Source organism: Solea solea, chromosome 6 (genome assembly GCF_958295425.1).
Source record: "Solea solea chromosome 6, fSolSol10.1, whole genome shotgun sequence".
NCBI lineage: Eukaryota > Metazoa > Chordata > Actinopteri > Pleuronectiformes > Soleidae > Solea > Solea solea.
Window position 1 is genome coordinate 14,875,237 of NC_081139.1, and position 26,069 is coordinate 14,901,305.

At 38.5% G+C, this 26,069-nt stretch overlaps 1 protein-coding gene across 2 annotated transcripts in view; it reads right to left on the reverse strand.

Moving 5' to 3' along the window:
- Positions 1-26,069, reverse strand: part of LOC131461452 (copine-9-like) — a 100,899-nt gene that overhangs the window by 4,952 nt on the left and 69,878 nt on the right. For both annotated transcript variants that reach the window (XM_058632720.1, XM_058632721.1), the window contains 10 exons: positions 25,940-26,044; positions 23,567-23,608; positions 20,799-20,874; positions 20,579-20,632; positions 20,340-20,401; positions 19,085-19,131; positions 17,129-17,310; positions 9,192-9,319; positions 4,124-4,226; positions 3,178-3,235 (listed from right to left, as the gene is read on the reverse strand). In XM_058632720.1, the coding sequence (XP_058488703.1) occupies positions 3,178-3,235; positions 4,124-4,226; positions 9,192-9,319; positions 17,129-17,310; positions 19,085-19,131; positions 20,340-20,401; positions 20,579-20,632; positions 20,799-20,874; positions 23,567-23,608; positions 25,940-26,044 (857 nt within the window). The remainder of the gene's footprint in view (positions 1-3,177; positions 3,236-4,123; positions 4,227-9,191; positions 9,320-17,128; positions 17,311-19,084; positions 19,132-20,339; positions 20,402-20,578; positions 20,633-20,798; positions 20,875-23,566; positions 23,609-25,939; positions 26,045-26,069) is intronic.

Genomic DNA, 26,069 nt, shown 5'->3' on the forward strand with positions numbered 1-26,069 from the left:
GTTTAGGTGTGCAGAATAATCCTTGGCATGTAGGGGGCGCCCTTAATACGGTAACAGGTCTGTTGTCTGTGTAAAGGCACTTCATGAGGACATGTGTCTATGCTGTATGATACATCAGTCAGATTAGTCAGATGATAGTTTGGTTTTTATCAACATCAGTAGCCAATCATTTGTAACAGTTGAAGTGATAAATATGTAACTAGTGCAATTAAGGGTTCAATTTTCAATTTCAATTATTTGCAAATGATGTATCAACTATGTTATCCCATTGGTCAACGCCCAGGAGCTCGTAGGAGATGTGGAAGACATGGCAGGAAAAAGGGAGAATTCTAGCACGCTCAACTTCTCTTTTGGGTGCCGTGGAGTGTCCCAGAAGTTCATAATCGGGTCCGATACTGGAAATGTTATCGGTCATGACCAAATAGCATGAAAATCTGCCAGAATTTGTGAAGTCCGATCCCAGCACAAAACTTTGATTTCTAAAGCCTCATCCCCACACAGTGCTTCTTTACATGATCATTTAGAAATAAGGTCAATTCATGTGTGAAAGTTTATCCATTAAGAGAACAGTCCCGGGCAAAACAACAGTTGAATACATATGCAGCACAGGAATCACATGAGGGGGGCATCATGTATTCTTTGCAATGCTTTGCGTCTGCTTTTCAAGCTTTTCAGGTGCCACAGAGGGAAAATCAGACACATGTGGACAAGCTGACAGGATCTGAGAAATGCTCTGTTGAGCCCACACTGGCATTGACGGAAGGCCAGTAAGAGGAACATCCAAGATGATTCACCAAGTGCAGCTGTATTATTTTAAAAGCCTCTTGTACCTCAGTCTTGTTTCAAGTGAAGTAAAGCTTTGAACAAGTTTGATCAGGTTCCTGACTGCCGAGGTAAATGGATTGATACATAACTTCACCAGATGTGTAGCCATCTGCCACTCAGCATTGGGTTAAGGACATGTTGAGTTTGTGACAAATGTCACAGGTACATATGTTGAAACTGTGCTAAAGATCATTTTCACAGTCAATTTTTCTGTGAACCACACAGCTTGTGGGAAAAATTAGTTCATGTCACTTGCAGAAGATGCATCTGAGACGTGGGTCTCATAGTAGTGTGGCTTCTGTAATCAGTGTGCCTAAATGAAAAGCAAGGAAAATATAAATCATTGCTTACATAATCCATTTGTAGATGTGTAGTGAAATATCAGTGTGAGTGAGGGTTTTATTAGGGATGTTAATGATTAACCATTAGTCCATTAATTGCCATTAAGACTTGCCAAAGCACCAGCATAATTAGCAAGAGAAAAAGTAAAAATGACTGAGGGTGAAGCTGGTTGGGACTCGGGAGGAGGACAGTGGAGCTACAGACATGCTATTTGTGAAATTCATCTACCAACAGATAGAGAATTAAAAAGAAATGTTTCCTTGGTGACTAACTCTCTCCCCTGGATGTGAACCCCTTTGACTGGTGGAGAGCGAATGCACCATGTTTCAAGATAGTCAGATTAATATCTGTGTATCACACTGGCATCTGAGTCATAAGAGAGATTCTCTGCAGCCTGATTTAACAGAATGACACAAGCAACAGCCTTGTTGTTTTATTAGGCTCTCATAACTTTGGATCTTTAATATACAAAGCTGTAAAAAGGTGTTGTGTCACCCTGGTTCTCTTGATTGTAAAGCTGATCTGAGATCTGCAAACAGACACTGCTGAACTATTGTACAATTACAATGTAATCTTTTAATCGCCATTACAAGTAACAAAATAGATGAGTGGAGCCATTAAGTTCAGACCAAAGCTGTAACAAACTGTAGTCTTCAGATAAAAAAATCAGGTGGTTTAATTTAGGAATTTAGGACATGCTGCTATTGGCTGATGTTTTATTACACAAAAACCTTGAGGGATTGAATCTTTGTTCGAAAAGAACAATTTCTCCACTTTTGGGTCAGAGGGAGAGAGGCACAGGCACAGTTCTGTGATTATGCCAGCACTCCATAAAACAGAGTACATCTAGGCACATTTCTAATTACTGTCTCACTTATCACAGACTGTAGATAAATACAGCGAGATTCTGTCAGTATGCACAACTCAGAGCTGAAAGTAGTTCATAATTCAATCAAAACCCATCAATGTGTAGCCTAGAGCAGCTCGTCATGTCCCAGCAGCTCTGCTGTGTGTGATAAATTTGCTCCACTGCATGTTATAATGTGATGAGAATCATTAGACATCATCATCTGAGAGTCAGGTGTCATTGTTTCCCATTAAGAGTCTCCTCTCCCACAGACAACCATCAGGAAGTCTGACAGGCCGTGTGTGGTTATGAGCGGCACGGCCACCTCACTTCATGCTTGGCAACCTTTTATCAGAGAACACTTGGAATAGCAAACAGGACTAATGATTAGTGTTAGAAGGGGACATGTTGGAAAATGATGCCTGCAGTCAATGATGTCAGATGCAATCTTGTTCATTTTTTGACCCGAGTCTTCATTGTTTTATTTGTTTGTTTATTTTGTTGCTTTAGTCTTGTCGATAGTACCACAGTTGGACTGATGCACGTGCAACGTGTATATATATGTAGCCAAAGCCACCCAATAATGCTCCAACTGTGCAACACATATTCTGCTCTGTTTTGCCTTTTTTTTTCTTTCACCTAAAAATAAGTCCATACAGCAGACATGATTACTGCAGCGTGGCAGCCTGTGCCAACCTCTACTCTGCTCAGTGAAGCATTTACATGATAGCAAGGGTTTTCAGACTGTGGATTTTACTTTTCCCAATATCTGAATCAGTGATTTTGACAAGCATAGCACCAGTGAGTATCAGATTAGCTCATTCCTATAATGAACCACTTAATTTGTTGGGGAAAAAAACAAACAGAGAAAAGTATGTATGCAGTATAAAAGTGCACCACACAGAAATGCTGGTTTAATCCCTAATTGCAGTGGAGACCCATTCAGTCTCATAGGTCCAAATCCATTCAAATACAGTGCTCAGTGTTGCACAGACCCTGGAGAATTTCCATGCATATTCAATAAATATAAATATATTAAATCTTCCCCTGGAAAACTGAATTATTATTACAATGAGGCTGCTCTACTGTGTGAACTGAACAAATTAATGACATCTCTGATATATGACACACACACACACACACACACACACACACACACTTACCGTCAAACTCAGCAGGGCCCACTCCTACTATGATGATAGACATAGGCAGGGAGGCTGCCTGTGGAGAAAACACAGAGGGATGTGTTACACACGCTACTGTGTTTTGTATCTAATACACAAACACTGTTTATAACAAATGTATACACTTTCGTACTAAGTTATAAGTTAAGTTATATTCATTAATCCACAGTGACTGTATGAGGCAGTAAGAAAATGGAGGACCATGTTTGAGTGGGTGACATCATGGCCTATACTTTGCTTCCTCTGGAAATAATCATCAAAATGTAACTTTAGATTTGTCTCCCGGAGGAGCGTGAGTAGCTCTGACATATTTATTTATTTTCAGTTAAGATGAGCTGCGAGGGAGGGTCTTATTGTCACATTGATTGACATTTAGATTAGCCAATATTGCTAAAAGGGTGTCACAGCTATGACACAACATACCGACATAGCTAAACATGAAAGACAGCATACTCTCAGTTGTGGAGGATGTCTCGCCAAGACTGCGGTCGACAGTATATCTGTGATATTTACTGAAGAGGAAGGTGAGCGTGATGTTTCTGAGGACGAGGATGGAACTGAAGAAAGTGAGCCAAAGTCATCGAAAGAATTAAACAGCTCTTGATTGGACACAAATTTGTTTACTCCCCCGACCACAAAATTATGTCATGAAAACTGACAAATCCAATAGTACTATTGGCAAAACAGCTATTTTTATATTATTAGGTCATATCCAGGCATGTTTATAGCACTAAAATGTTGTTTTTAATGTAATTCAGACTTTAAATGCACTGACATTTTCAATGTTTTTTGGTTTCAAATCAGTGACCTGCTGCTGGGAGATGTTAAGAAATGTACAGTGTCAGTGATTATTAGACAAAGCAGAGTCAATGCAACGTCATTGCATACAGTGCAGGACTTTGTGTATTGTGTTGTGTTGACCTACATTGACCACGGCCTCCTTGGTCTGAGCCATGTCTGAGATGACGCCGTCAGTAATCATCAGCAGCACAAAGTACTGGGAGCCGTCCAGCACTTCTGCAGCACATCTAACATACACACATACAGAAGTTACATGTTAATTTAATTGTTAATTGTTAATTTAAAGAGGTACAACATGCTCATGTGTTTCTTTTTACTGGTAACGAAATAATAAAATATGTTTTTCTTTTTTACAAATGTATAAAATAACATACATTTATGGTTTATTCATAATCAGTCCATTTTTTTTTTTTTTTTTTTCATCTTGGACCTTGAAGTGCTGATGTCAACTGTCTGGGCCAACTTTCCAGTGTTTTCCAAAATGATGCAGTGGGGATGTGTAGCTGAGAACTATGACTCATGTTAAATCACCTTAAATCATCTACGTTTACCTCTTCAGTAGCTATAGCCGTGGGGGCGACTGGACTTGCATGAGGGCCAGTCGCCCACAGCCAACTACTGAAGAAGATTCTGACCTGGATGACTGAGAACCTTCGCCGACACATCTACATTTACAATTCAACGTAACATCACACTTCTGATGAGGTGGTAAAAGAAATCACTCACAGACTCTGGTCACGGAGGAAGTGTTCCGCTTGTATGACTCATTTAACTTGACTGACTGACTATGACTGAGGCAGGTTTAAGTCGCCCCTGGTGACTATAAAGTATACTGTTTACTTACTGTTTAGCTTCAACTGCCAACTCAGTTTTTCCATGTTTGAATGATTTATTGACCTATTTTCCTCTAATACATTGTGTTCATGAATATTATTACCAAGACTAAGCTCAAAAAACTTTCACAAAATCAAGATGAAAGACTATTTGCAATATCTTGACTGATCTTCAAGTCCCAGGAAATCAAAATGTTTTGTTGTACACCCCCAACATAAAGACAAACTAAATTCAAACATAATTAATGAAGGGATGAAATCAACTTTTTGGTATATCTGGTATCATCCATGTGCATCAGCACTTCTGCTTGCTGTAGCTGAAAGAAGGCAGTGATGAAACACAGGCCTCCATTTTATCATGCAGTGTTAATGGCAGACTGTTCAAAGGGGGGAACTCTGACCTTTTAATGTGTCTTCACTCTGAAGGATTTGTCCTGATTTACCTCATACACACTTCTTCAGTGCCAGCTCAGACTCTCATAATAATCCACATAACATATAACTGTGTTGTATAATAGAGAAATAGAGAAAATACATGCTGGCTGTGTGTGCGTGTGTGTGTGTGTTTTGCAGGTAGGATCTCAGCAGGAAGAAGGAAGACCTGCTGTCTGACTCACTGTTTGATTGGCTCACGCTCTCACTCTGGCCTGAGGGTAAGAGCAAAATGGCAAACTGTCTCTCTGTCTGCTGAATTTCTCCTGCCTGTCTTCTTCATATATCCCTATTGTTTCCTCCATTTTCTTTCCTCTCTCTTATCCTCCTCTTGCAGCCCCCAGCTCGCTCACTTCAACAGGTAAAACAATGGAACCGGGGAAGAAATTGTGCTATAACAGTTGTTTGTACTGTGTCTGCAGAAGCTGCTGTCACTTGTAACATCCACAGAGCTACTGCACTTTCCTTTTGTCTGTTCTTTCCCATCAAGTTGTAAAAAAAAAGGAAATGGGAAGATATGGTTGTGGACAAGATGTAGATTTTAGAAGAAAATACAATTCACCTGCATTTGCATGCAAAACTGGTGGAAGTTGAATATGCCACACAGGCACAAGCATGGAACCATAGATTACTGTGAATTTTAACTGTACCCTTCATATCAGCACTACATCACTTCATGGTTGTGTCATATATGTTCAAACTGAATATTTGCTAGACCCAGATGCTGTTCTTATGTCTATAATCACTCATAGGCCACTTTTCGGAGAAGGCGGGGGGTGAAGCCATAGGTGTTTTTTATTCAGAACACTTGAGGGTCACATCTGCCATTACTAAGCAACAGAGCTGCATTTTCAAAAAGTTGCGATATCTTCACAATGCTGTAGCTCACACTAAAATGGTTTCTATTCTGAGCAGATGTCAACCACATGTACCTGTACATGAGAACTAAAGTAATTCTCCCAGATTATCATCTGTGTGGATTTTGTCCAGAGCCAATTTTAAAGAGTGATCTAGCATGACTGCACGTAACACACTTTGTCGGCCCTTTTTATTTATACTCTTTACAGTTGTTACTTATGCCGACTGTTTCCATCAACTTTCACCACATGTTGTTTTATGTGAATCATTATCAACGTCTGCCAAGATGGTTAATGCAATTATCACGTGTGTTTCTATTCAGGATTTATTCTGCATTTATTCAAAATGTCCACGTACATAATGGATTAATACCATTTTTGATTAATAGAAAACTTACCTCAAGACCATTACATATACGTGTAATGGTATGTATATGTATACATATATATACATACAGTATGTTTGATTAATTAAGCAGGTGTTTTTTCTAATACAACTTGATATAACACTGGGAGTGTATTGAATGATACAAAACAATGCAATGCAAGTATAAACTCAAAAACTACCAGTGTATTTTTCACTGTCAATGATGTTATGATGGCTGAATATGTTGTCATGAGCAGATGCATGTGGCAGTGAATATTTATGTGCATATGGATTACACCATGCACCTTCCCCCTCCTCCTCCTCCTGTATTTGTTTTCATCACAACTCTACTGTACAGCATACCTCCCACATGGATGAAAACAGCAAAGTAGAAGAAGTGCTGGACCGAGAGAAGGACAAGGAGGAGACCGATGGGGAGTTCATTCGGGGAAATGAGAAACAAAAGAAGAAGCACAGTAAAAGAAGCAGGGGAAGTAGGTGGGAGACATCCAGAAAGAAGAGAGGGAGAGAAAGACAAACAACAAGGATGTGGGGGAGGAGGAGGGGCAGCGTGGAGGCGTAGCAAGTCGGTTTTGATGATGTGATGATGAAACAGAAGGGTAGAGTAGTACACCTGACAATCAAAGACACAAACATATATGAAGACATGAAAAGAAAGGAAAAGGTGAACAGGGATTTGTTCACTCTGATCTCTTTCGCTCAGCAGACAGAAAAAAAGTGTTCTGAACCTCTTGAGCCCACATGGTTATCCAACCACAATCACGCTCAGCTGGGACATGGAGGTTATTGCTAAAAACACAGTAGCAGGTTTTCACCAGTAAGAACCCATTAACAGCAGCTGTACTGCAAAAAACATTTTAGTTTAGTCCATAGGGCGAAATGTGATGTCGGGTCCAGCAAGAACACACATTAAGCTACTCTGTTCCAGACACTGACACAGTGGGAAGATGGATAATAATTGAAAAAAATATATATCATAATGAAAGTAAAACACAAATTAAACATCAGACAGAAAAAAAACATTTGAACTGGAGAGCAGATGGAGGCAACAGGGTCATGTTTGTAAAATGATAATATGGTGGTTTAAGGCCGTTTAGTTCCATCGTTAATAATAATGACAAATGACATCACAATATCACAAATAGCTGCTATTTGTAACCTAACTATATTATCTACAACCATTGGCAGATTCTGAGAAAACAGACCCCTGGACAACATGTTTGGGATATTTCATTTGTATCTCTTCATGGTCCCTTTTTATCTGGCTGTGGTTGTTCTCTACATGTTTGGGGTCATTTTCTATCTGACCGTGGCTGCTTTGCTCTCCTTCACCTCCTGTGCACCAATGTTTATTTTTCAATCCTCTTGTTTCTTCAAAATAAAATGAGTTCAAATTAAATGAACTGTATCATTATTAGTGTACTGTTTGCTTTGCGTTGTCATTTCATACTAGTTAAGCTTGCTTATGTGTAAAATAATACACGTACTAGAGTGCAAATGGAACTGCAATAATTGCCAGAAACCTAATTTGTTAATGTGCTGTATTTTAATTCACTGCCCAATTAGTCAAACTGATAAGTTCACTTGTCAGACTGACACATGAAGACATCAGTAATAAGTGCATCCAAAAAAGATCTGTGAGACAAACGTTAATGATTAATGGTGATGTCACTTTATTCAAACTCCACTTTAATCCACTGTAACACTGTTGATGAACACATGACATGTCTCTCTGCTGTTTACATTCATGATATGTGTACTGTACATAAACAGATGGCTCCACAAGTGACACGTACATAGGAAACACGTGGACATTCTCATCTTTTACATATGAGTGACATTATGTTGAAGTGAATATGAAACTGTATGTGTGTCTTGCATGTACAAGCGTTTGTATCTGTGCACAGGTCATGTTTGTGCTTTTCCATACAGGTGTTTACATTACTCTGTGGATGAGGAAAAATGTCTCTTTAATAGCATCATAGAGCATTGCTCTATTGTGACAGACCTCAGTACTGACTACTTTAAAAGAGTGCCTGAGAGCTGAGAGTTATTCTGCTTACATTAAGTTGGATTTACAAATGCTGTAGGATGTACGGAAGAGGATTAGGGCCACATATGAATTTCTTTGGAAACAATACAGAATTCTGACTTTAATCTAAGAAGTCAGACTGTTTTCCAAACTCTTTTTACATTTGGCCCCAATCCTCTTCTGTAAAGTAGATTTTGAATTTAAATTCAGATAATGTAAAATTTTACCAGTTGATATCACCACATCACTGCCCACACTGCTGTCATGCAGGTATACGTACCCTGGCCTATAGGGTGTTACCATACCTTCAGCATACAGGAACAGTATACAGTATACTGTATATTTATCCTGCATATGGATGGGCATTTGGTTGTGCTGATTAGGAGGTAGATAAAAGCCAATTCCAAACTGTACATATTGGACAGTACATTGGAATGGAATGTGGGATCAGAGACACGTGTGGAACACCAGGCTGACACAGACCCTCATTAAAGTATGAATGAAACTCCTGGCTTGTATGCATGGGTGGAATGTGTGAACAATTCAATGTAAATGGAAAAAAGAAGGTAAAGAAAGGATCATAATGGATCTAAAGAAGGTTTGTCACAATTAAACAAGTGTGTGTGTGTGCGTGTTTGTTTGCATCTCACCGAGCCACTTGGTTGATGACAGGAGAGAAGTTAGTTGGGCCGTACAGCTGCACTGTTCGCAGGCTCTGGAAATAAGCCTCGAGCACACCATCGATCCCCACACAGTTTGGGTTTTCTGCATTGGAATTCTGTAAGAAAGAAAACTCAGTGAGAAAAAAACAAAACACTGAACCTATTAGAACAGGCCGACTGGCCATCAACCTGTTGAAACTAATCTAATGAAAACTGCTGATGGCAACTGAAATAGTCTTATACTGCCTTAAAATCTCTATAAAGCTATTGGAAACCCATACTACTTCAGACAAGGATTTTTTTACGTTTCCAAATTTCCAAATTTCATTCAAACCTGCGTCTCAGTCTGGATGTTCTTGCGTCTCTCTTAATGCAACACAAACAACAACGTCAAAACCCTTCCATCAGCCCTTGCAGCCCAACTAAGCCAGCCATGACTACATTATCATTATTATAATGATATATATAATGGGGATAACAAGAAATGGGGGTACAAATCACTGTCTTTATAATTTCCCCTTAATAATATTATATATTACAATATATTATATATTATTATATTATAATTATAATTCAGTTTGCATCAACACCAGCCGCTGCTAGTTCGAAGTGGCCATGTTATGTGGTCTTAATATTCAGTGCAACAGTGTGACTCACTGATGCATTTTTCTTACACCATACTAATACAGGCTAGTTCCTTAATTTGCTCTCAAACAGCATCACTTCTTTGTGTCACCGATTCCATTAGATGTTGCAAGCTTTCCTCTGAGCTTATGCTGCCAGTCTTTTGTTCTACTGTCGAGAGTTTTCTGCAGGGTATACCTCTGGTGACTGGGGAGATCACAGAAGCTCGTGTTCCTGGAACCAGAGACTTTTACTTTTTGACATGGAGCATTATTTAGCTGGAAGTCTCTTTTAGAAGATGAATAAACGGTAGCACTAAAGGTACTAAAAAAATGAAATATGGTTAGTAATAATAGTCATATGCGTTATCACTTTCAACTTGAATCAACACATGAAGGTTGTGGCCTCAGTCCCTGTTCTTTTTTGTACTGAGTTGCACAACATGATTGGATATTTGCACCAGTGATCTGCTGTACTGTGTTTATGGGCTGCTGTGGCTGAGTAGGGAAGGCAGTTTTATTTATAAAGCACTTTTCATGCACACAGGTATGTTCAAGGTGCTGTGCACAAACATTTATCACCAACACAATCCATAACAAAGCACTGTAGTGTGGATGGTAAAGCTCTTTGAGTGAAGTTTGGAAAAACGATATGACGTAAAGACCATTTACCTTGTACAGGTTTAATAAATGATGTCAGCTCTGGGGACTATTACTTTACTATTACTCAATCTAGTTTTTCCAGTGAATGTGTAGATAAATTTCCAGTTGAACTATTTGATTTCTAACACATTCACTTTCTTATATTTATTCATTGTAATGCCCTGCTTGCATCCCTGTTCTTGGCGTGTTCATTCATTCATCCCTGTCAAAAACACATTGATTCACACTTCAACACAGCCGCCAAGGACACTTGGCGGCTGTTTTTTTCAAAAACACTTGTGAACTTGAGGGCCACAGAGATGAAATGAACATCAAATCCCAAATCAAGAAAACCAAATACATATATACAATAATAATTTATTTTAAACATGAATCTGCTCATCAGTAGAAAATACTATTTTTTGGCTGATTTCAATAGGCTTCACTCAATGTGTGAGTGAACTGAATCAAAATAAAACATACAGTTAGAATGTTATTCAATGTTAGTCATATTCCTGTTCTTCTGTCTCCTTTTTCAAACAGGCAGCACACTGGACACTGTCTAGTGACCGTGTTTTTTTATTCTTTCTTTATTCTTTAATGAGTGAGTTGTGGTGACATGAAGAAAATGGAAGCCACGCAGAGTTTTGATCACAGCAGATTGCTCTACAGATGGATGTTAAAGTTTGTTTGCTGGAAGTAAATGGAAACATATTTTTGGTTAATCTTTTCATTAAAAAAAAAGCCTTAATTTTCTTGGATCAGTGGCTCAGTGTTTTATTGTTTCACACATCATCAATCCTGCTCAAGCAGCGGCTGTAATCATTTTTTGAAATATCTTGGAAGCATCTGCAACATTCGATGGACGCAAAACATTTGCTCTGTGATGGCTGGATGAGCCAAAATGCCTCCAAATTATACACATCTATCTACTGATTTTGCAGATCCAATAACAAAGTTGAGTACATATGTTTAACAACATTGGAACAGGAAATGACAAAGATGAAATGTAATCTTTCTGATTTCCTGAGATGGTGAGTAAAAATGTTTTTCTATGAATAAATACTTAAATAGAGCGCTCTCATTTGTGTAGCTAATTATTATTATTATATATATTATTATTATAGCAATTTTTTCCCTCCATTTCTGCTCCACAGTGTATTTTGTACTTTTTTTCTTCTTTTAATCCACTTGCTGGCATTTTTAAATATTCCATATTTAGGGTTCGAGCACAAGGTGCGTAGAACCCTATTGAAATGCAAGGAGTTATTATTTTTTGTTGTTTTTTTCTGTCAACGTATGAGATGCAAAAGTTGAGTAGAAATTGGGGAGAGTGTCAGACAAAGACAGCTTAAGTGTTTGTTTACCACAGTCAAGGTCCCAGGTGGCTGTGTTGTGGTAAAAGCTGGATTATCTTTGTATATTCAAACTGCAGTGAAACACTGCTAAAAAATCCACCGTGAATAAAGTATGTCTCCATGCACAAGGTGCACAACAAACACTCCCTCATATAAAAAATGACTGAACTGCATTCTCAACTTTGCTTCATAAGAGAGGTATTTTCATCTAGATTATGATTAGACAAAGCACAGAGGATGTGTTGCAGATTTTTGTTTGGAGTTATGAGGACATTCTAGTGTGTTTATATGTTTATGTTATGGGTATGGATCCTCTAATCATGTTATATTTTGACCTTAAATTCTGATTGCTTTTTTTTGAACAATATCTGTCAGTCGGTACAATAGCAATTCTTGCGGTGAAGTTGGCCATGACAGACCTTCTTCTTGCTCCGCTACCTTCAAATTTACGCCAAACATCAAGCAAAGTGTTATGGCAACATGTACGGATGAGTGTTCTTTGTAATCTATGATACAGATTGTTTTAGTACATGAAATATGATATCACATGTATATTGTAGGAGGTTAAAATGGGATGTGATGTATGGGATGATGATGTCGGATCAGCTTTACAATTTATGGTTTCGCTGACGAAGGCCAGAGTGTTGAAACTCTCTCAAGCAAACTGATGCTGGCTTGTAACAATAAAGTTGTCTTTGTTCAAATGGCAGCAGGGAGTCTCTTTCTGCAACATTATCTCACCACCTGTTGTTATTTAAAGAAGGAAGGCCCGGTAGACGACAACTGGGCAAGACGGAAGCAGATAATCTGCTGTGGCAACTCCAAAATGCTCGAAAGGACAAATGCCAAACTGACGACCACCTGAAAATTGACTGACACTATGAACCAAAAGCATCATAAGTGGTCAAATCACTGTGACCTTGAAAGCTTATACATTCCCTACCAAATGTAATTAATAGTACAGTTTAGTTGTGTGGGAATATGATTTTTAAGAGATCAGGTTGGTGCAACGGCACATGATGCTGACAAATTATTAAACCACATGTCAATGTTTCTTTTGCAGTAATTATTATCATTATTGTCGAGGCAGTAGCCGTTGGCAGGTTCATACTCAAAGGTCTCTTGCTGTCTTTACTTTTTTTTATTATTTCCTATGAAGTTTTTGTTTAATAACATGGATGTCTCCAAATATCAAAAAACGCCAGCGTTAATTTAAAAAAAATTCTCTGATCCCACATTCCATTCCAATGTACTGTCCAATATGTACAGTTTGGAATTGGCTTTTATCTACCTCCTAATCAGCACAACCAAATGCCCATCCATATGCAGGATAAATATACAGTATTTATAAAAAAAAACAACAAAACAGTGCAGCAGAAGTCCCTCATTAATCAGTGTCAAATAAACCTCATCAAAGACAAATATCTTTATCTCATGTCCTCAAAAACAAGAGGCTGCGTCAAGGTACATTGACTCTTAATTTACTCACAAGTGCGCAACACTGCGTATGCTCATATGGTCTTTATAAGGACTTCATATACACAAGCGCTGCTTGTGTATATGAACCCTTAATTAAACCAGGGAAGCAAAATAAAGGCTCACCAAACTCATGATCCGCCATACGTGACCCACGTGTTTGGTGATGATGAAGTACAAACCTTTTACATGATGTTGATGAATTAAGATTGCTTGACATGCTTCCAGCTATTTCAAAACAATACATTCCTAATTAGAGTTGCCATACGACGACACAGTGGCGGGATTTGTCACACTGAGGTGAGCCGTAATTGGCAGAGTGGCTAAATGAGTGGCTGCTCATATGGGAATGAGCATCTCCACCGGCCAGATGTTAACGCACACGTGCACCTCTGACTTTTGACTGCACGCTGTGGGAGCCAGCAGGAGGATCATGGGATTTGACAAACCTGATTAAAAATGACAGTTTCAGGTCAGAGAAGCTCAGCCCACTTATGAAAAACCAGAGGCATTTCACCCACATGAAAAAGCTCTGGCCATATTAGCATCTTGTTTTAAAAATAAATAAATAGATATATAGCTCCTATTATTCTTATCCCACAGGGTTTGAACAGCACCAGATTTAAAACTGGTTTTATGCTCCCTTCCAACCCACTTTCTTCCTAATTTCTTCTACCGTGACTGTCAGCTATAACAGTCGATTGAAATCATAGCAGGTGCAAGTTTGTTTGTTTGTTTGTTTTATTCCATTTTGCTGCCTTGCTAATTGCTATTTTAGTCATCCTACAATGCCAAGCTATGCTGAGCAAAATCAAAATGTTTCCCTGTGCTGTTGTGTCTCTCTCATGTGTGTTATTACTCTGTCACCGTCATGCCATCAAATAAACAAAAACATCTTCTCTTTTCATGTGCAGCATGATTCATTTTCTTCCTCCCACCCTTTGTTCCTCTCCACTGCCTCAGTCATGCTTTTCACAGAAACACTCCACAATGCCTACAACTTGTGGGATTGTGCAACCTTTTCTTTCATTGACCTGAGGGCTGAAACAATTACTCGATTACTACATTAATCGCCAACTATTTTCACATGCCATTTGAGTGTTTTTTAAAGAATTAAAAAACGTTTTCTGATTTTTCAGCATCTTAATTGTGAATATTTCTTGGTTTCTTTGCTCCATATAACAAAGAAATCCTTAAAACTGAGTTATTTTTGTTTGTGTACAAAACAAGACATTTGAAAACGTCATCATTTCCAGGTTTAGTAAACACAGAGCAACATTTTTCTGCATTTTCTGACATTTTAAGGAGCACCGACCGTCACCCAATTAATCGAGAAAATAATCGTTGCAGTTCCAGCCCTAACTGACTTTATGATTTGGTACAGAGTAGCAGGTCATTTGGGTTATGTGAAAATTTGAATGTTAATTGATTTTAATATTTTTTATTTAAATAGTAACTAGAATAATTACTTATAATGAATGACCATAAAAAAAACTTTGTGATAGCAGGAGCATTCTGGACTGTGGTAAAGAACTCAGAGGCTAAGCTTTTCTAAGTTTTTTTTAAGGGATTACACATCACAAATTGGGAAAAAAAGGAAAAAAATAAAATGCTCACAATAGGTTGAGTTCTCTTCTAAACAAGCTCACATCTTATTTACAGGAGGAGTGCAAATATGTGTTTTTATTCCATGGCTGTTGTGTGAATATTGGGAGATTTTCACCAAAATAAGTAGACATTTAGTAGGTGCAAAATTCATGTCCAGGTCACGAACGGATAAGGGGCAACTTTTTGGCAAAAATCAGAGTGCAATAACTTCTGGCGTGCAGTATATTTAATGTTTACCGCATAAAATTGCACTGCACGTATATGTATGTGTGTGTTTGTGTGTGTAAACTTGGGTATTTATTCTTATTTTATTGATCACTCGACCTCTGGTTTTACATCTGGTGCCTTGACTTCTGTTGTATATTGCTTACATTGACGATAAAGATCAATCTATCTATTGAAGACATCAATTAATGAAGTCAAAGAATGTTTAGATAGTTTCCTTGTACCTTCATATTTCCACATAATGTACCTCCTCTCATCTGGTATTTCCACCACTAGAAACTGGAGTTTAATTTTAAAGTCACTTCATGTACTGAGCCACTGATTATAGTCTTATTGTCTGAGATCAAAAACTGCTCAGGAAAATATTCACTGACACAATAAATCAAGCGCAAATCAGGCTCATTTGCTCATTCATTGACACGCAAACCCTCAAAGGTCGTCACCCTCAATGACCATTCAATAGAATAGAAGGAAGGTTATAAAACTTCTGCAATACTGTACATCTCCAAACTGGGAGACTACACCCATATACAGACTAACAAATGTATTTTTAGCTTTTTACTGCTGGTTTATCAGAACTGTCATTAAAAACCACCTGCCTGACACGACAATAGAAAATATGGTTGATGGGTTTGAGGAAAAAAAAAAGCAATTAACTAAAACAGAATCAAATGCTTAGCAGGACAATCAGGACTTGAAGTCATTTAAAAACCAATTAGAGCAAATGGGAAAAAAAAGAGTATTGGTTGAGACATTTTTCCAAAGTCATTGTCTGACATTTAAGGTGCTGTCAATCTAATGGATGGCTTTGGGTTTTTTTTTCTTCTCTTTGATGCTTCTTTTTGCCTTGACTTGCCTCCTGTGTTTGATTGCATGTTTTCCTTCAGCCTTGACAAGAAACCAAAATGGGTGCAGACTCTACATCAGTAGCTAGGGAGAACCTTACACCTGACAGACACATTTTAAGTGACAATAAATAAATCCAGTTAGCGAAAAGGTTTCTCTTGGCAAACTTTTTATTTCAAGGCTTATTGTTGGAATTGGTGATTTCTGAGTCCAAACTAAATGAAAATGGTCTATATTACCAAATATATATTAGCAAATAACACACAACGACCAGCGATTTGTCTACAGGCTCACAAAATACACACAGGACTGAGACAGAAAAGGCTCCGCTGTCGTGTATGTTTCTGCAACGCTGTCAATCAAAAACTGGTTCCGCCTTTTAGACATTTCATCCAATCGTCATGCAGAAGCCCAACGTCCGCACCCACCCACTGCTCCATTGACAGAGTGCAAGAGAAGAGAAGTTGAACTTCTGTGGAAGTGACGATTTTGCTGCATTTGTCCAATCATCGTCAAGCTCACCACAGTGAAAAAAACCTATTCTGTCTCGTCACCATGGGGAGCAGAGCATTCAGCCGCTCTGCCCCCCCGCTCTGGAATGTCCTCCCAACCTCCGAAACACATTTCAAATCGCAACTGAAAACTCACCTTTTTAGAAAAACATACTCTCACTGACCACACAGCACTGTCAAATGTTATTGTCTTTTATTATTATATTTTACTGTATTTTATTATATTTTTTATGTTGTACTTGTGTGTTTTTTATGTAAGGTGACATCGAGTGTCAGAAAAGGTGCAAATAAAATGTATAATAATAATAATAATAATAATAATAATAATAATAATAATTAATACAAAAGTACATATTTGACAACATTTTAGATGGAGCTGGGCTTCCCTCGTCTCAAAGCAACACTGTAAGAATTAAGAGACACATTGATCTTCATAAATGTTTTTGAGAACCTCAGTTTTTTATAACTTGGGACAACACTCAGTATTTTTTTAATTTCATTTTATTAGTGCTCTAATTTTGCTCACTCGCTGTTGAGTTTGAATGAGGCACTGAAGTCACAGATGAAATGAAATGGTATGGTTCACTAATCCTGGTTTTACCTGTTAATGTGAAAGAGGCGTCGGTGACACTTACTAGTGGGAAGGCGTGGGAGATCTTGCCATCTGGAGGAAGTTTAGCTCCGAAGCCGTATGCTGGGAAGAGTTTGTCACTGTCGTAGTCCTGTATAATCTCTCCTACAGCTTTCAACGCCATGGCATATGCATTCATCTGATATGGACTCATGTAGTGCAGTGAAGTGGGCTGAGACGGGTTACCTGCAGAGAAAAGTACCACCCAAACAGAATAATTACAAAATGAGATTTACAAAGAATTAGGACAAGAAAAGTCCTGATATGATGACACATGAATAACACATGATATAAGCACTTGCAGCACTGAGCCAGTGTCAGTGACACATGAAATACATGTTTGTTTTCCATCAAAATACCTGCTTGTGCAGATACAATCCATTCTCTGTGTAGTGAGTGTAGCATTATTCAAATCTCACAGTTCTAATTAGACTCAGCTAATGCATGTTGTGTTACACTGCAGAAAATATTCATGAGTGTTTTATATCTGAAGTTGCCGTTATTTGTTTAGAAATGTTTAGAAGCTGAAAGTTTTGATGGGGATGTGTTTGTTCTAAACTTTCATACCAGGAATCCCCAGTGAGGAAATGCAATAAATTAATTCATGTAGGGTAAAAGATTAATAAATAATATTTTCTGCATTCTGTCACATTCATTCCACATGATCCTGGAAAATATTTTTAGAATCTCACCACAGGCAACAAAAACAACAAGACAACATCTTTGGATGTCTGTCATTTTCTATGTCTCTCTCTCCACATTTCTCTCTGCTTTGAGTCACTCTATGGAAAATTCTGTGAAGTGTAAGAGGTGTGCTACATTCCTCTTTTTTAAATGTTTCATTAAAAAAAACATGTTATTCTTCTTATTTACAGACCTTTGAATTTAAACTTGTGTGATAAAATCGCAGCAAATGTATGTTATTATCAATAACATGAAAATTCCAATTTTTTTATATTTAATTCAATTATCGCACCATAACATACACTATCACCAGTGATATGGTTTCAATCTTACTCTTTACAGAGGTTGAGAACATAACACATCGAGAAACAGCTTTGTTATATTATATTATATTATATTATATTATATTATATTATATTATATTATATTATATTATATTATATTATATTATATTATATTATGAGTATAGGGCTGTGGTCAAATGATCTATTTAGTTTAGGAAGGTTCTGAATTAAACTGAATGAAATAAGTCAGAAGTATTTCAGTGGTGGAGTCACATTTAACAATAAGCATGTCAATTTTATAGTTGACAGTATCATCACAACATTCATTAATTCATTAAATTATTGTCTAATGCTGTATCCTCCACGTAAGGGTCGTGGGGAGCTGGAGTCAATCCCAGACACAGGGCAAGAGGTGGGGGTACACTCTGGTCGCCCGTCGAGCGCAGGGCCAGCACACAGAAGAACAGTCATTCACTCTCACACTCACACCTACGGGTAATCTAATTAACCTTTGCAAGTTAAATATAATTTGCCAGGTGAGGAAAATGTATTGTGGCTTGTGCACAATTCATTATTGCTTTAATACTGTTGTATTAATTCAAAATGTAGTTCTTCAATCAGTAAATGTTATTATTTCTCAGAAGGAGTGCTTTTGTTTAAAACAGAATACCTTCCTTTAATTGTTCATGTCCTGTACTAAGTTTCTCACCTCTTTTATTCATAAGATTATTCAAAAAAAGCATATAGTGAAAGTGGAAAAAGATTTTCCACACATCATGGCTTTCTTTTCTGAACTCCCTCTAACCCTTCTCTTGACTACATGACACTTTCCATCAGGGTCAAGAAAATATGCTTATAAAAAGAGACGTTGTCATGAACGTACGTTGATTTCATGCATAGGCTCTGCAGGTGTCTGTGATTGTCACATTTCTCATTTACAACACAAATGTGAACATTGCCTGCATGCAGTGGGGAAAAGAAATCTCTCCTACCATTGGATGCTGTGAAGTCTATGGCCACAGTGAAATTGAGTTGTGTCCTGGTGAGAGAGGAAGCACATTATCAGTCATAACAGAGTTAGGACTGTGTCGGTATCTTCAGATGCAAGTGTGTTCACAGATTGGACACTTTTTCAAACCCTTTCAAACATTCTAAATATTTTCTTTGTCTAAAAGTAGATGTCCATATAGTATAACAGCCTCATAAATACCTTGTGTGCTAGCTTTAAATAAGCTCTGTGGTTACAAAGAGAATCAATGGTACAAATTCATCTTGAGAATAAGCTTTTCGAGGACGAAACAGAAGAGTGAAAGGAAATAAAGAAAACTGAACTCATGTGACCCTAGTTTACACTACACAACTTTCAGCTCAAGGATCGCCGAAGCACAGCACAACATGAATACATGTTGAAACAACCATTCAAGAAGAAGGAAAAAAACAGTGCTTCAAGATGACAGTGAATGAATGACCTGAGTTCTTTCATTACATAATACTTACTATTCAGGGGCTCCTACTCGTGGGTAGACCCAGTGTGACTGACATCATCATAAATGTTACTTTGTCATTATGCAGGTACGTAACACCAACAGTTTAATACAATAACTGTACTGTTTTATAACAATTTTGCAGTTCTGTGTGTCACTGCCACGATGCAAAACCTGCACTTACCAGCTGAGCTCATGTGGACGGCACACGACTCCCATTATACTGTAGTGGTGTTTAAGATGTATAAGCGGGACTGTATGTAGAAAAATGCCAAAATGCCAGGGCTGATTTTCTGTCCCAGTTTGGTCCCTGGCCATAAATAACACTTTATAAAACCCAACCGAAGCTGTGGGCCATATATAAAATCTGATCTGGGCTTCATACAGCAACAGTTCTCCATTTCGATGTATCATCAGCACGTTGGAGGAATCTCAGTGAAGATTTCCCGACATTGCCTCACACAAATGTTTCAGTCTTATTCAGACAATATATTTCAACTCAAGCAAGTGACTTTCATTGTGACAGAAGCAAACTTTGTCTTTGTCTCACTGGCTGTGTGTACAATCATTCTGCTGTGCTATTTTATGATGTAACCTTCATGCAAAACACTATTGTTCTTAAATGGCTTCTCACAGATAGTCAATATGAAAGCTGCATATTTCCATGTGACACTTATAATTAGTTTATATTGTATATTATGCACACATTAACTTTACTACATCACTGTGCATTAACAATTCATTGAAGAGCATGAGCTCTTACCCTCCTCTGATGAAGTCGACAAATGTGCATTCAGACTCCACTTTGAAGGACAGCAGGGTCACCTTGAAGACAGAGAGAGCGAGACAAAAACATCAGAGAGCAGTGGAGAGGCGACAGAGATGGAGGGGGATCATGGAGAAACAACATCCGTTTACTGCTCTGAAATGTCACTGCTGCTGAGTCATGTCCATGAAAGAGGTGACAGCTGCTGATGAAACACACACACCAACAGTTCTTACCGTCCCTGAGTTGATGTATTTCTTCTTCTTGCCTTTCTTTTTTGGATTCAAAACCTTAGACCACAAGACAGGAAACAAGAAATGAGTTGTTGAACAAAATGTGAAGCCATACAGAGCATGATTATTTTCCTGAGGCTTCATTCTGATAATATGTAAATCATTCTAAAAGTAAAATTAAGTAAAGTCAAGAAGAAGTCATTTTTTTTAAATCACACTTTACCTCATAGACGTTGAACTGGCTTTGGCCTCTGGACAGTTCTCTGTAGCTGGTGGTGAACTCGCCGATGAAGTCGTGACTGTAAGAAAATAGGCGAAAAAAGTGTCTCCATACTGTTTACACCACTGTTAGTAGCACATAAGAAAACATGTAGTGTAAAGTCTCAGTGACTGTAAAGACTTCTGATCACAAGTCAGCATGTCATGTAGAGACGGACGTGAGGATGAAAGACTCTATGACTTCTCAAACTCAGTTTTATTGACCATTGGATTCTTTTCCACCCCGAATACCCTTGTCTGCTACTTTCTTTGTATTGATTCCACAAAATGTAATGATTTCCAAATGATTTTCTCCACTAATATTCAATTCACATAAGAATTTTTTATTGAACCTTTATTTAACCAGGAGAGATTCCCACTGAGATGTAAATAAATAATACTGAATGACATCTCAAGTTTTAAAAAGTAAGAATTGCTATAAACCTCAACACAAACAGCCAGAAGATGAATGCTTGTCATAGCGTTGTGACAGAAATGGCAAACATGGCAAAACTAGAGCAGACACAGAAATTAGCATGATCACCCAGGTTTACATTCCCACAGCCAAAGCTGATTAAAACCTGCATGCAATGCAGCGTCATTTGATTTGAGGGTGAATGACCATTAAACACATCCCCACTGCTAAATAAAACCCCAACTGTTCAAATCCTTCTGCAGCTCATTCCACAACACAGATGCAGAACATTCAAAAGCCCTTTTTCTGTCCAGACATTTAAAACAGAAAGCAGAAGACAGTCCTGAGAACACAGAGAGTATTTAACAGTAATACTGTTCAGTAACTGAACAGAGCAGCCCAACCAGAGGTGATTGCTCTTTGACAGCAAGGGAAGCTCTGCTTCCTCTAAAATGTCCTAAGAATTTATGGATAAATACCTGGGCCTGAAATGAGCTTCCCCTGTTTCACAGAACAGCAATCTCCCCTTCAGTTGTACTCACAGTGATGAGCCACAGCTTTATCATTTGTTATAAATCTTAGGGAAGCATGGTAAGCCGTGTCAAGCATAAAGTGAAGCTGTGCTGAGGTATACATGTACAATACATCTCCATATTCCAACACAGACGAAACAAGTGGGAGCAAGTATTTTTTACGGTGAAAGAAAAGCATAACCTGCAGTCCCCCTCCCTCCCACTGGATACTGTACACAGGGCTTGACAATGAGCACCGGCACACACATACATTCTATCAATCTTTAAAATTTCAAGCTAAATATGAATAAATAACATCTCAAATCTAAATGATTACTTAAATCCTTGCAATCATGCCTGAGGTTGTGGAATGCTCTTATAATGCATTGACATTACACGCAGTTTTAATGAGAAAACACACAAAGTCAATGCAAAGATACAAAGATACAAAGGACACGTGGCATTCACAGCACAAGCAACACAAAACACACAGACGCAAACATTTAAATGTGTCACGTTTGCAAATTACAATAAATAAAAATCTTTATTTGATCTGTGCCAGAATAAGACAAAAAAGAATCTACCCCTTAAATGGTCTGTTGAGAGAATCCCGCAGAGAAATGTTTCACTGAGTTCAACACGTTATTTTTTCATCTGAACAAGAAAGACTCCCCTCCAGCATCATCTGACTGGTAAATATCAACTCCCTGCATGCCCTCACATCATCTCAGCATCTCCATTTATCACCACCTGGGGCTGTGCATGACACCAGCTCTCCCTGTTTAATGCTGCTATTTGGAGGGGAATTCTCAAGGTGCATAAGAAGTCCATCTCCCACTGGGGAGGAGGCGGATGAGAGGCAACAAAGGGTGAAGAGACAAAAGAGTAACATGGAAGACATTTATGCACGGAAATTACATCAACTGTCTATCAACCATAACATCAAAACCATCTGTTTTTAACATTGTGCCCATAATTACATGTATGCACATGTACATAAACACTACATTTGATGTGCAGGCTGTAGCACGAGCAAAGAGATTTGTTAAATTATCTATAGGCCTAGTATTAGCATCATTATTTAGTATCAGACACGGACACATTTTACAATATGTAATCCAGTTTCTGAATGAAAATTAATATAAAACATGTATGAATACAATGACAGACAATCTCTTACTGTTACTCACATAGTCATAAGGTGACTATTTTAATTATTTCAGCATTTAACTTTATGACATACTTTTTCATTCCTCACAGCTGTGACACATGATGAGCAGTTGAACTGTAAATCTCAAATTCACTGCTCTAATTCACTCATTCACCTGATGACCACTCAGAGCATCATTCATGCCTATTTACATGCTGCCACCACAGCTCTCAGTTGGGGATCAAACCTACAATCATAATTTTAAGATGAAACTTTTCTAAATGCACTTTTCTTCAATAGATGATAATTCCCTAATTCTTTGCCCATCAAACCCATAAATAAATGAAAAACCCATGTTTAGTCCCCTGCAGGCTGTCCATGCATGAGATACTGTGATGAAACACTGCAAGACAGACATGAAGTAAGGCATGGTCACACCTGAAATTTCCATTAACGCCACAAATCTGTCAGTGAAAGATAGAAGCCATGTCAGCATCATGGCCAACGCTCATAAATCCTGACCTACTGTCCTCCACCCAGCTGTGACCTCTGACCTTAAAGTTATTTTGGATTTAGCACTCAGCGTGTGCAAGGTGGGTTGGGTCACAGTGTATAGAGCTGAAGATGACAATGAAAAACAGAGCAAGGAAACTCACCTCCCATCTCGGTCCCAGTCGTAAACGTCCACCTTCACCGTCCTGCAGGGAGGTGAGATGAGGGCACAGAGGTGAGACAAACAGACGGGACAGTGTGGACAAAAATTAAAAGAGGGAAAGTTAATCGAGAGCAGGGTTGTCAAACTCATATGACCGATGGGCGTTCAAGAGGGGGCCTCTGGTCTAGAGGTAAGCTTTTCCTGTACCCTGTCTCTCAAAAATTACACACGTGACTAGTTTTTATGTTGTGGCTGATACTACTGATGCTGCTCTGCCCTGAACAGTTCACTCTGCTTGTTGCTATAAGATCAGGGTTTTAGTGAAGTGAAAGGTAACAACACATTGATTTGGATTAACACCTGAATCGATGGCAGCACTTCACACACTCGTGTGACCGTCGCTGCCTGGCTTCCATGTTGGTCTCAATAACACCAGCACTGGCCTGAGACTGACAACATGGCCGACTGCTGGCATTATTCTGACCACCATAGAGCCCAATGTCTGCTGCTTCACACAGATCCAAGCACATCCAATACATGAATCAAGCAACATAGCTCATACTCTTCACAGCACATCATTTGTCATATGTGAACAGGACCTTAACAAGAACTGAAGATTTATCCCAGATGTCCCGTGGTTTGGAAGCATCTGTGAACTGCCATCTTCAGGTCAAAGTCAATCAAAGTCTGGACTCGGCGGAGCCATTCATTCTCCAAATATTTGAGCAGTTTTCTGCATTTTTATTCTCACCAATTTTTACTGTGCCTGTCAGTGAGTAGCACTCCCACATGATGAAGACGCCACCACCATAGTTTACCGCAGGGATGGTGCTGTATAATTCAGGTGATGAGCAGTTAGTGGTGTTCACCACACATACTGTTAAGAATTCTAATACAGGAAGTTAATTCTAGCTCAGCCGGAGGGACATGGCTATATAATTGAGGCGTAGGAACATTAAAAGCTTTAAAATGGTTCTATAGCCTTGGTGAACTCTACAGACAAACCATCATCCAGCAGAGCTGCCATTATCGCAGTGCCTGCTGACAGTGACAGCAGCATGAGGAGTCAGATTAGTGACATTAGGCACCAGACTTCCCTCACTGATATAAATAATAGCTTGACAATGGCGATGACAGGAAGGCTTTTTTTATTTTAGTCACTTTTTTACAGAGTTGATTTTTGAAGCAGCTGAAAAGGTTCTTCATGTCTTCCTACACATCTGTACAAAGTATTCTCTTTTTATTTTTATTTAGCCTTTATTTAGCCAGGAATGTCTCATTGAGATACAAGATCTCTTCTTCCAGGGAGTCCTGGTCAAGATAGCAGCACAACAAATACAAATAGTTCCAGAGACAATACAAATTTCAGACATAAAACTCACAACAGAATCTAAAAGTAAAAAGGAGGTAATTAAAGGAGATAAAAAAAGAGAGGTATAATAATGTATACAGATCCTTCATCTGAACCCTTTGCAGGTGTTTAAAGAAGGCAGTGTCTGTCATGAAATTATGGTTTGCAGCTTATTCCATGTCCATGGTGCATGAGTTAGAGTGAAAAAAGGCTACATTTCACTAAACCTGCACATATTATTGGGAAATGCCACCACAGCAGCAGACTCCTCACTTTTTGCCCTTCACCGGATTTGTCTATGGAATTCTACAGGGACTTCACAGCTTGGTTGAAGTCCTGATTTGCAGTTAAACACAGGTTTATTTATTTTATTTTACCTTTATTTTACCAGGGAGTCCCTTGAGATTAAATCTTTTTTTCAAGGGATAGCAGTTTTTTCAAGAATAGGAGTTACACTCTGCTGTCAACAGAGTTTTAAATTCGCCCAGGGAAATAAAATGCTCAAGCTGTAGTGAATTTTGCAGATTGTTCCATGACCAAAGTGCAGCGAAAAAGCCGTTTAAGTTCTGAGTGTATTTTGGGAACTCTGAAGAGGAACCGACATGATGAGTGGGAGTTGTACCCGCTCGTACCTGGGGACATGAGGCGACACGGATAAGGGGGTAATATGGCCTTGTCAATAAATCTAAGCCAGTGCTGTTGCTTCCTTAGCCTCAGTGAAGGCCAAGAGAGCAGAGTATAAAGTTCACAGTGGTGGATTCTGAAGACAGAGTTTGTAATAAAATGTAAAACACTGTGCTCAGACAGTGGAGATCTAAAGAAGCTGCATTTGTGTCAATGATGTACCCAGATTTATGCCTTTCTGATTTATATGTAGTCAATTCAATTTGCCACAGGCTGGTTTTCACTTTGCAGAGAAATCAACCATTAAACATCACATTTATAATACATTTATGTTTGCAGAAAGTAATGGGGTCTGACTGCTGACTCGATTAACCTCTGAACTGTGTGCTGTCCTCTCACCTGTCATAGTCTCCATTACAAAGAGCTCGAACAGGGATGGTAAACGGCTGCCAAGCAGGATTCAGGTTGTTCTTGATAACTTCAGTCTTGTGGCAGATGGTGAACCTGGAAATACAAGAAATGGAGTCAG